This window comes from Natator depressus, chromosome 1 (genome assembly GCF_965152275.1).
Source record: "Natator depressus isolate rNatDep1 chromosome 1, rNatDep2.hap1, whole genome shotgun sequence".
Lineage (NCBI taxonomy): Eukaryota > Metazoa > Chordata > Testudines > Cheloniidae > Natator > Natator depressus.
The window spans coordinates 58859150-58871382 of NC_134234.1; the positions used below are offsets into that span (position 1 = coordinate 58859150).

At 43.0% G+C, this 12233-nt stretch overlaps 1 protein-coding gene across 3 annotated transcripts in view; it reads left to right on the forward strand.

Moving 5' to 3' along the window:
* Positions 1–4387: 4387 nt before the first annotated feature.
* ESD (esterase D) overlaps positions 4388–12233 on the forward strand; it is a 32985-nt gene continuing 25139 nt past the window's right edge. The window contains exons 1-4 of one of the 3 annotated variants that reach the window (XM_074960947.1): positions 4388–4466; positions 9367–9406; positions 10496–10571; positions 11799–11887. In XM_074960947.1, coding sequence (XP_074817048.1) covers positions 10504–10571; positions 11799–11887 — 157 coding nt within the window. In that variant the 5' untranslated portion in view covers positions 4388–4466; positions 9367–9406; positions 10496–10503. Of the gene's footprint in view, positions 4467–4990; positions 5104–9366; positions 9407–10495; positions 10572–11798; positions 11888–12233 lie in introns of those variants that run through there. The other 2 variants (XM_074960938.1, XM_074960927.1) reach the window with 2 other exon arrangements.

Below are 12233 nucleotides of genomic sequence, written 5' to 3' on the forward strand. Positions count from 1 at the left end.
GCATGGCCGCACATGGAGAAGGAAGACCAGGATAAGAGAAGAATGAAAGACATGTTGTGATTGGCACAATCTATATGAGGGTTGAAGGACTGATCAATCAAGGTGATAAGAAATAGAAACCAGAAGATAAGACAGTGGAAACCCAAAGACATACTGCGCAATCAAAGTAAGAAAAAAGATCAAAACTACAAGATATTTTCTGTTTCACTGATTAAAACACAGTGTAGGGTAAGTGAAAGATGTATCCCCAAATTTGGAAAAGAGGCGACTAAGGGGGATATGATGTAGGTCTATAAAATCATAACTGGTGTAGCGAAGGTAAATAAGGAAGTGTTATTGACTCCTCCTCATAACACAAGAACTAGGGGTCATCAAATGAAATTAATAGACAGCAGGTTTAAAACAAACAAAAGAAAGTATTTATTCACTCAATCCACAGTCAACCTATGGAACTCTTTGCCAGGGGATGTTGTGAAGGCCAAGATTATAACAGGGTTCAAAAAAGAACTAGATAAATTCATGCTGGATAGGTCCATCAATAGCTATTAACCAGGATGGGCAAAGATAGTGGCCCTAGCCTCTGTTTGCTAGAAGGTGGGAATGGGCAACAGGGGACAGATCACTTGATGATTACCTGTTCTGTTCATTATCTCTGAAGCACCTAGCATTGACCACTGTCAGAAGACAGGATATTAGGCTCGATGGACCTCTGGTCTGACCCAGTATGGCCTTTCTTATGCTCTTATAAAAAAAACAATAGCTCACTGCATTGTGCACTCATATTGTGTACTTTATTTTTTGTACTTTCTTAAAAAAAATTTATTTTAGAAGTTTCTCATTGCAGTCTCTTCTCATAGGAGAATTGTTTCTCTTGCCAAATTGGAGGTGAATTGGAAAAGCTGTTTTAGAGACTGTAATGGGATGTACTCGTTAAGAGTGTGTGTACCTGCAGTTTTTTCTCAATTTCTTTCACTCACAGTGCCCCATTTGCCATTGCGCTTGTCAGGCAGGTCTTTGGAGACAGCCCTTCAGCCGAGTCACACTCAGTTTGTGTATAAAACAAACCCGTTCCAGGTTACGCAATGAACAATGTCCAGCAGCCCTTCCTGGGGTCAGTCTCCTAAAACAGTCCCACAGGGCCCATCACAGTACCCTCGCTTGGTCCAGCCAGGTTGCAAGGCTCCTATTCTGGAACTGAGCAGCATCCCAAGGGCTTCTTTCCTGGGCACCCTTTGCCTCTACTTGAGTCCTCAGTGACCCCAGCCTTCCTGCTGAGTCACCCCCCTTGGGCTCAGTTCACTGCTCACAACTCCCTGAGTCAGTTCCATTGCAGCTCCTTCCCTGGGGTGCCACAGTTCTATTTCCCTTCCTTAGGGCATAGCCACTTTCCCCCCAGTGGCTGGGGAGGGGACCTGATCACCCTTTAACCCAGGGACCCTTTAAGTATAGCAGCCTCATGCTGCACCCCTTTATTAATTACTGCTTTATGTTTCCCTGGGCCACTTCCCCACAGCCCACCTTAGTTGAGTCCCAGCAGCCAGCCAGCCAGAAGCTCCTTCTTGCTCCCCTGGTTCCTGCCAGTAACTACCTGCTTTAGCCCTTACAGCCAGCCAGGAGCACCTCTTGTTCCTTCCAATCCCTGCTACCAGACTCAATTCACTCTGTCTAGCCTTTTAGCTCCTTTTATATGGTCCTGCTGGGCCCTGATTGGCTGTTCCATGCAGCCCTTCTCATTGGCTCCTTCTCCTGCAGTCACTCTAGCCTGCTAGGAGAACCTCTTTACTGCTCCTTTCCTGGGATGGGTGTGGCAGAGACAAAAAAATTACTTCAGCTTTTTTTGAAAATTCTATAATAAATGATATTGCAAATGTGTCTGATGTGCCTTCAGGTGCACTGTTGTGACAATTGGGCCTATAACTTTTTTCCTGCTTGGGAATTAACCATGAAAAGTAGGTCTAAAACAAGAAATTGTGGGTCTGGAAATCAGTGAACCAAATTTGGTGTATCAGAAACTAGACCTAATTGATGGGCAAACTAATGAGGGGAATGGCTATTCCAACCATCACTCCTTTTTTGGGGTCCTTAAAGAAATCTTGTGGAAGACCAGTCAGAGACTACTAGAGTGAACTTCACCATCATGGGTTCCACCCCCATCATTTCCTGGGACCCCAGGCCTTTGTCATCCTGATCCTGAGAAATGTCCTGACCAGACCAGGCCAGAGAGAAGGATACAGATAATATCACCACCTCACCAGCTCCAGTTGAATCCCAAACACCATCTAAGATGAAATAGGAATGGACTTTAACAATAACAGCTCATCTCAACTAACTTCTCTTTTATCCAAAAGGACAGTTATTACCATCTTTGACATCGTCAAAGTAGGGGATTTTCCTTCTAAAAACTCTCCCCCAATAAAGGGAAAAGGAATAAGGAATGTTGTTAAAATGAAAGCCTTATTTAATACTTTACATTTCAAATGTTATAAGTGTTTTTCCTTCTTTTCTTTATCTTTAATAAAAGGTTAAAAGAATGTTTAATGATGTTTGCTATGGTACTAAGCAGACTGAGGTCTCTGTACCAAAGCCCAAACCTCATTTAACACTGTTTAATGTTGGACAGTGACTGAGTTATGTTAACACCCTTTGGTCCCTATTTTCCATCTAAATCGGTGCTTCTCAAGCTATGGGGCGGGCCTCCCAAGAGAGGAGAAGGAATGTTTCAAGGAAGGCGAGAACTGTGTGCTTTTTTCTCTTTTTTTTGAAGAGCTCTCGTGGTCAGCCTGGGTGGCTGGGGCTCGCGCACAAGAGACGTGCACATGAGAGGCGGGAATAAAAGGGACAGCTGGAGTCCCACCACCCGGGCTCGGGCTTTCCTCCCCTCACCTATTCCTCACTGGGAGGAAGCCTGGACTCAGGATCTCCTCCTCCCCCAATCCATCATCTGTGGGTGGCAAGGCTCCATCTGTCAGTCCTGGGGTGGCAGCAGCAGTGCAGAAGTAAGGGTGGCAATGGGCCACAAAGTCTGCTGTGAAAAGTGATATTGACAAGTATCACTTTTCACATTGCTTCCCTTACTTCTGTGCTGATGCTGGCACGGCGCTGCCTTCAGAGCTGGGCACCTGGCCAGCAGCTGCTGCTTTCTGCTCTGCCTTCAGAGCTTGATGGCAGTATATGTACTTGTGGAGTGGGGTGTAAATGACTAAAAGTGACAGACACAAAGAAGAGGGGCATGATCAAGTAAGTTTGAGAATCACTGATCTAAATTAATACAACAGAACTAACGCCTTTAAGTACTTTGAGAAATATCTGCTGCTTATCTTTAGAATTGTTTCCTATAATATTACCTGTGGTCTTGAATCTTTCAGCATTTAAGACTTTATAATGCATTTCTTAAAATTTATTTTGCTCTCCATTGTTTAGAGGCATTCTTCCCCTTGAAAATTTGGTTGAAGGAGACAAATAGATGGTTTTTCGGCAAGGATTTTGTTGTTTTGATAGCTCTTCAAAAATCAAGCATGCTCCCAATTTTCCTTTGGCTGTTTAGGATCCAGGCAAAAGGTGAAAATGACAGAATTGTATCCTTATACCTATGCATTTCCCCCTTGGAATAAAAAGCCAAATTAGTCCTTCAAGCCACTTTGTCTTTATAGAAAGGGGGGCCTGTTTGAAGGCCAGAAGAGGGGGTTCCAGAAATACTTTCAGGATATGGTCCCTATCAAATCTGGTTTGTAATTGTTTAATGATATCCTGCTTGGGTTCCAATGTGGGGTGGTAGGTGACAACTAGGAGTGTGTGGTCAGTGGGTTTGTTTTTCCTGCATCAAAGAAAATACCCTCTTGGAGTATTTGGGTGGTCCTTCCCATGACGGGAGCCCTGGAGGGGGTGGTGACACTATGTAGATGGCAGGGGAAGGGACCCTGGATGTACAGGGAGACTTTGGTGGACCCTGGATGTACGGGGAGACTTTGGCAAACCAGTAAAGTGCCTGAAACCACTATGGCTTATTGCTAAAAGCAGCCAAGTCAGCAGGCTGTAAATTGGCCATTCAGCACTCTCAGTTTGACCAAAGCAGGAGGGGAAGGGGGTTTTTGGGTGCCACAGAGAGGGCAGCTTGACCCCGCATCCTTCCTGATAAGAATTGTGTTGAACTTGCTGATACATGCATCTTAGAAGAGCAGGATGTGCCCCAGGAATGTCTACTGGGGCCTCAAGACTGCAAACTCTGGAAAAACCCACACCTGGTTAATCGATAATCAGAAGGAGCCTCTTGCTTGCCCATTGGAACTGCTTGCTTAACAAGTTTTCTTTAAGGGACATGTCATTCTATTACTCATGTATAAATAAGGGGGAAAAGTTTGAGGTAGGGGGACTCTTCAGGACTGGACTCTCTCTCTCTGGATGCATCTTGTGTTTCCCAGCGGCAGACAAGCTGCCGCTGTGCCACTCGAGAGCCATACTCAGCTTTGGTAATTATCAAGGGTTGGGGGTGTTTTACTAACCTCTTGCGGACGTGTGTCTAAGTGCTTGAGACTAAGTAAAGTTTAGCTTTAAGTGAAAACACTCTTGTGTTGTCCTGTTTGTGCCAGCCATCTATCGGTCGGATGGCCATGTCTCCCCTGATTTACTTCCGGACACCACCTCGCACAGAGTAAAAGTTACCAAGAGCTTTGGGCTGAAAGAACCCCCGGCGCTCTGGAGGAGATGGGGGGGGGGGGGGACGGACAAGGCAGTGACATTGCTGCAGGGAGGCAGTCCTGGAAGAGGCAGTGGGGAGGTGGGATGTGGACAGCCGGGGGTGGGGGGGGCGTAATCCTGGAAGGGGGGGTGTTGGCACTGGGGGGGAGGGGGGCAGCCCTGGAAGGGGCGGGGCGGTGTCCCCGGGATGCGGACACTGTTGGGGGAGGCAGCCCTGGAAGGGACGGGGAGGCCGGGGCGGTGGCAGTGGCCGAGGAGGCAGCTCTCCGGCGATGGCCGCGGGGCGGCGTTGTGGGCGGCAGTCGGGGCGGCGCCATGTTAAGAGCCGCCCTCCGCCGCCCTCCGCCCTTTCAGCGGCTCCGGTAGCGCGTCCCGCCAGCGCCTCCGAGCCCCCCGCCTGCGCCCCAGGTAAGCGGCGGCGCGGGCTGGTCACGCCGCTCCCGCGGGGGTGCGGTGCCGGGCCGCCGCGCTCGCTCTGCCGGTGCCGCGGGGAAGGGGGGGGCGGCGCTGCCGGGGGGAGGCCCCGGGAAGGCCGCAGCGGCGGGCTCTGGCGGCAGGCCCCGGAGGCGGTCACCGTCCCCACGAGCAGAGCCGTGGCCGGGACGGGCTGAGCACAGCCGGGGTGGCGGGGTCGCTCCGGGCCCGGCGGGGGAAGTAGCGCGGCTCCGCCTAACGCTGGAGCCCCCGCCTGGGGCGGCCTGTAACGCGTAGACGGACCCGGGCTGAAGTTCGCGCGGGAAGCGCCGCCGAACCAGCGCCAGGTTGTCGGTCTCCAGCCTCGCATCGCTTCGTCCCAACGGGAGCCGCGTCGCCCCTGGGTTGACGCTTGTTCACAGTCACCCAGCTTTAGTCCGGGCAGCGGGGCCCTGTGTTATCGGTTGCACGAGTCTTGCAGAAAGAAATCAAATTGTGCAGGCAAAGCTTGCAGATTAGTGGGGGGTGGGGTTGTAATGAGATACCAGCCTATTGCTCTGTGCTGGGTGGGGGAGCGAAGCAGTGACTTCACCCAAGTCTCCCTGTTCCCACAAGGGCATCCTCAGAGGGGACTTGAGCATCATTGGCCTGCTAAACCCAGGGTTGTGGGTTCAATCCTTGAGGGGGCCATTTAGGGATTGGGGGCAAAAATTGGGGATTGGCCCTGCTTTGAGCAGGGGGTTGGTCTAGATGACCTCCTGAGGTCCCTTCCAACCCTGATATTCTATGATCATTGTAGACCACCCCATAACCCCCCCCCTCCCCCCCGCTCAGTGTGCCTCTGCAGTCAGAATAACAAACAAGATGATGTGATGTGATGGGGAGGAATGGAGAATAATACAGAGAATATTCTAATGCCCATATATCAATCCCTGGTGTAGTCTGTACTGTGTACAGTATTGGTCACCCTATCTCTAAAGGCTGCTGCAGAATTAGAGGACATTCAGAGAACCCTGGATCAAGGGCATGGAATGTCCCATGTGAAGAGAAACTTTGAAGGTTGGATAGTTTATTTGAGGAAGGAGATATGATAAAACATATACATTAATGAACAATAAAGAAAAGGTAAATGGAATCACCTTGTCTGACTCCTGTATTTACAAAAAGTTCCAGTCTGATGGTAAAGGATATTAACAGAGCGTCAAGGAAATCTTCTGTGCGATAGCTCTCATGGTAGAGACAAATGCAATCCCTCTCAAAGTAGAGGGAGTGATCACCCAGGCACTTTGAGCTTCTTTGCTTCAACACTTCCAAAATTAATCTCTTCCTGTTATCTGACAGCAAGTAATGCTATTGTAGGCTCTGGCAGTTTCTTATCTGCACCGCTGAAGGTTGCTGGCTTGCCTTCCCTTCCATCTCTCCTTCCAGTTGCCAAGTCTACCTTACTCTCCTTCAGTACTGACAATGCCCCCCCCCCCCCCCATACTTGAATCTTTACACTGGTTTCCCTCATCTATCAAGTTTTTATCCCTTTTACTCTTAAAAGTATCCATAACTCCATCACTGTCTTTCTTCTCCTATATTCCTTATGGTTTGTCTACAATCTAAGCTTTGTTTCCTTCCCCTCTAGTTTTTGTGCCTTCTTTAATTGTACCCTATAATGTCTCTAATTTAACATTTGTCAAGGTCCATCTCCATCATTTGAAAACACTTCAGGACCCCCCTCCCATTTCAGAATCAAACAACTGTTTTTGAATGGTATATCTCCTACTGTTAAAACTTAGATAAGGTAGGTGAGGTAATATCTTTTATTGGATCAACTTCTTTTGGTGAGACAGATAATCTTTTGAGCTACACAGCGCTCTTCTTCAGGTCTGACCTGTGTAGCTCGAAAGCTTGTGTTTCTCACGAACAGACGTTGGTCCAATAAAAGATATTACCTCACCCACCTTTTCTCTCTAGTATTCTGGGACCTACATGGCTACAACAACAGGGCATACTATTAAAACTTATCAGAAGTTAGGTGTAGACAAACCAGTATTGTGTTAACTGGTAAATTCCCCTGCAGGTGTTGAATTGTTTCCTGCAGTATATTCTCTGCTTTGTTTTGCTTCACTTTTAAGCAATGAGCTTACTCTGTAGATATATAGAGCTCATTGAGGATCAGGAAGAATTTCCTACCAGACTAAAATTGCATTTGCCTGATTTCATTCCATTGGTGATCCTACTTCTACAAAAACTTAATCTGTTAAATTTCCTTTCCTTTTAGTTGCCTTTTTCAACATATTGAAAACACATTGACTTCACAGAAGTTACAACAAAAATTAATTTGGTCTACTGCATATAGTTCTTTTTGACCAAAGCTTTCAAAGCTTTGTGTCAGAGTATGAATTTAGGAGCTTAGTTTTAGGCACCTGGATTTGAAAAATTGGACCTTTAAATCAGTGGCTTGATTTTTGTTATGTGAATTGGCATTGATATCATCAAATTTCAATGTGATTATAGAAAAAAGAAATTAGACATGACCACAGGGAAATATTAATTTTGTATATATATAATATAGTGTAAAGATTTGCATAGCTGTGGAATTGTTCTGTTACAAACATTGATTCTTCTGCAGGATTATATTCTTTTAATTTATCACATTTTGGGCTTGAACAAAAGTACAGTCAGTAGAGCAGGTAAACATAAATACTACCATTTACATTTAATACTGAAATTGGATTAAAAATCTAACAACCCCAAGGCAACAAGAAACATCCATTGTGTCTTTGGTGATAAAAGAATATTTAACTGAAGCTCTTTTGATTTACAGTATACCATATGGCTTTATTTAGAAGCTCTTAAGTTAAATGTAGTAGTTTTCTCCTGGGATTTATAGTTTTAAAAAGTTCCTAAAGACGGCTGCATTTTTGTTGATGTTTTCATGGCTAAACGCAAAACATTTGGTTAGAATTTAAATGTATGGTTTCAGAACGAGCAGAAAAGGAAGGTAATAGGCATCAAAATTAATTGGCGATGTTACTTAGCAAGTCAGGGATGGGAAGACAAATTTCCGTTATGATGGGGTTTCACAGTAACACAGAAAACTACATCAGGCTAATTTATAACAGTAGGATAGTACTTTTTAACTTTCTGCAGCTTTTTAAAAAAATTGCATGGTAAATGTATGGCTGGTAGATATATTTATTGTTTGTTTCGTGGTAGTGCTTAGGGGCCCTGGTCATAGACACTGTGGTAAGTTGCTGTACAACCATATAAAAAAGACAATCTTTTCCCTCAGAAATTTACAGTTGTCTTATAAGGCAAGAGACAATAGATGAATACAGGAAATATAGAGCACAAGCAAACAAGTGACAGAGCTTGGATTAGAACTAAATTTCCTGGCTCCTCGTACTGTGTTTAAATAGACAAAGCTGAAAAAAACATCTTCAAGAAGCTACTGAAAACCCAACTGTTCATTTAATTGTTTAACATGAAATGGCCATGCTGGATTCTCTGTTTGGTTTTGTCTGGTATTCTTTGATTGTACCTTTAGATTGTAAACCCTTAGAGGTGGGGCCCTGTTTTCTTTTTGACACTGACTTATTATTCGATAGTACCATGGGTATTTAAGATGCTGTGTATCAGTCAATGAGGGTTTCTTTTAAAGGGTAGGATAAAACGAGCTATGGATTTTTAGGGCTTTGTAAGAGGCCCTCAGTTCAGCCTGAGGTACCAGTTAACTTTTAACTGTTATAAACCAAAACCATGTGGTTATGTTGTACAGCACTGCTCATCTAACGCCTTCCAATCACTTCAGAAAATTTGATTAAACCATATAAAGCTGGTGTAGAGTCTCAAGCAGAAATGCATGTGATCTAACTGTTTTGTCTGCTCAAAAAAGTTTTAAAGAGGAGAATAAAAAAATATTAAGGATATTTTTGTGTAGAAAAAGTTGGCAGGAAGAGAAAAAGGTAAAAGGAAATGCAGAGGAAATGCATGAAGGCCACAGTGTGAAATTGGAAGAAGCTACAAATGCATTGGACGTCTCAGGATGACATCAGCTTAGTAGCAGTGGGATTCTTTATTAGAGAAATGTTATTTTTGGAATCTTAGAATGTAGAGAGTGAATCTCTTAGTTCTTCTAGGTCATCTCCCTGTTCACTGCAGGTGTGTTTATTATTGCAAGTGTTTGAGCAGAAATATTTTAATATGTTTGAATGGTACCTACTTTTCCAGAGAAGATTGCAAAAGTATGTTTTTTATATTTGCCAGGTTCCTCATTTTTGTATAAAGAACGAGAGAAGTCAACCTGGTAAGATGGAATCCTCTGATATTGTACAGTAAAGCCCTAAAATACAAACTAATGTTAATGTTGACAATCTAGGAGTAGCAAATGTAACAGTATAATAAGTAGTTTTGAGAATAAACGTAAAAAGATTTGGAGCCTTCTAAAGACCTTGCCTGTAGATCCTAAGGATCTGTGTTTCTCCAGTTTTATGCTAGTATAATACCATCATAGTCCAGGGAAGTTACATGAGTAATAGTAAAATGGTAATTGAATTAGGGCCCAAATATATAGTCATGCTCTTATTGTCTTCATGTAAAGATATAAGCGTTAGCACCAGTTTCTTCAAGATGCTGATGTCGATAGTTTAAAAGGTTCTATTCACTAGCAAAAGTGAAGGTATTTGGTTAGTAAGTGTTTATTAAGGAGTTAAAATTCCCAAGCACAGAGAGTATGGTGAGAAAACATATACTTCTAAAATTAATTTATGAATAAAACGAAGGCAAAGGATAGGATAATTTCTGTTCTGTTCCTTGCCAGGCTTGGAAAGTACTGTTTGCAAAGGCAGAATAACACAATGATCCCCAAACTGTAGGTTTTAAATGTAGATTCATTTTAAATGTGTAATGTAGGAGTAGATGCTGGAGAATAAAAGACTATAGATTGCCAGAGGTGGAATGACTCATACGACAAAAAGATATTCAAACCTGTGTACCACAAAAGAGCATATGAGGAGGTGTCTTGGTAACTTGATCCCATTCCCGTCACACCACTGCTGTTCTCTCCTCTATTAAAAGTTACCTCCCCCCCCCCCCACAGTTGGCAAACAACCACAGATTTGGTACCCTATTATAGACCACAATTGTTAAACTTGAAATTTTCATGTAAAGCAACTGAAATTTTGTTTCTGAAATATGGAAAGAATTTGTGTAACTGGAAGGTAACTTCTTTGTAAAAGTCAGCTGTACTGTAGTCACCTGAAAAAAATGGCCATTCAAAGTTCTTGTTTTTTGTTTTCTGTTTTTTAAAAACCTGTTGGAGATACTCTGTGCTGAGAAATTGTAATGTTAAGTGAAGAGGCTACAAATTGATAGTGTGTTTTTGTTTTTTTAACAGTTGAGATTATGGCACTGAAACAGATTTCCAGCAACAAATGCTTTGAGGGTTTCCAGAAGGTGTTTGAACATGACAGGTAAACATTACAAAGGCAACCTAAAATTTTAGCACAGGGAGAGCTGTATCATATTACTTCCAATATTGCCATAGTCAAAAGAAAAAGACAAAATATGCATTTCCTTGATACTAATATTAGTGTTTTAGTAGATTCATTTTTATATTATGTCTTCAGTTTACTAGTTGCTTTATTCTTCATTTTTAAACACGTATTACTAAGTTCTGCAGAGGGAAAACATTAATAGTAAATTTACTATGTCCTGAGAATTGGTCTCATCACCTTAGGCTGTTGTATTTACAATATGGAGATATGAATATATATTAACTCCATGTGACTGAAACAGTAAGTGTTTTATTCACATGACCAGAAGCGTCAAACAAAGTAAAATAGAAGTAGAAACAATCTTTTCATTTTGTGAGGAGAAATTAGCTATACAACTATATATAAGCATGTAGTTTTCATTTCTGGTCTCTAAAAGACACCCATTACCCATGAATCAGCAATTCTTTGCTGTGAAGGGGAGAGACTCTTTCAGACTCCAGTTGCTTATGTATGTCTCTTCAGCCTGTTTGCTTGTGACATTTGAATTATACTCTTTCATGCATTACAATATTAATTAGGTGCTTGTCCATCTTTTGAATTAGAGTATATATATTCCTTTATATAGTACTGCATCTAAAGAAAGTAGTTTCTGAAGAAAAAATGCTTTCTATTGGCAGTTTAATCAATTGCCCAATTTTTATTAAATGTTAAGTGTATCAGTCTGGGAGACTGAAACAACTTGACTTTTTTGCTTCTATATGTACTTCGCTGCAAATTATGTGAGCTATCTGTAGATGTTCTTAAAATGTCTCCAATTTAACAGACAAGAGTTAGGTTGAACGTTGTTAGGTCTTGAATTCCAATGCTAATTTTCAAAATATTCCCTACCAGCCAGACTGTAAGGATTTGGTTTATTTTTCTTTCTTTTTTTAATTGTATTTAAAACATAGTAGAAATGCAGTCATTGTTACTTAATAGGCTAATGTTGTGGCTTATTTTATATTGTTATCTACTTCATACTTATTTCACTTGCACTCTTAAAATACTATTATCCATTGAATCAATGATGGCCAGGTCTAGATATTCTGATTAGTATTCTAGAAATGCATAGATAAACTCTAGACAGTGGTCCTTCTTTTTTTTGGTGATTGTCCTGGGCCTGTCTGTTAGATACTGTTAATCAAATGTATTTTGTTGCTACAGTATAGAGTTAAAATGCAAAATGAGGTTTGGAATCTATTTGCCACCAAAAGCAGAGATTGGAAAGTGTCCTGTGCTGTACTGGCTCTCAGGTGAGTAATGTGAACTTCAGTATTTTTAAAACACACTATTAGGTTAATTTAAGACCCAAAATTTACAGTGTGTGAAAAAGGAGATACTTTCATTCCATTAAAGTAGGGTTGCCAACTTGCTAATTGCACAAAACCGAACACGCTTGCCCTGCCCCTTCCCGGAGGCCATGCCCCCTTCTCTGGCTCTTCTCTGAGGCCACGCCCCCCACTCACTCCAGCCCCCTTCCCTCAATTGCTTGCTCTCCCCCACTGTCACTCACTTGCACTGGGCTGGGGCAGGAGATTGGAGTGTGGGAGGGGATGTGGGCTCTGGGGTGGGGCCGGGGATGTGGGGTTTGGGGTACAG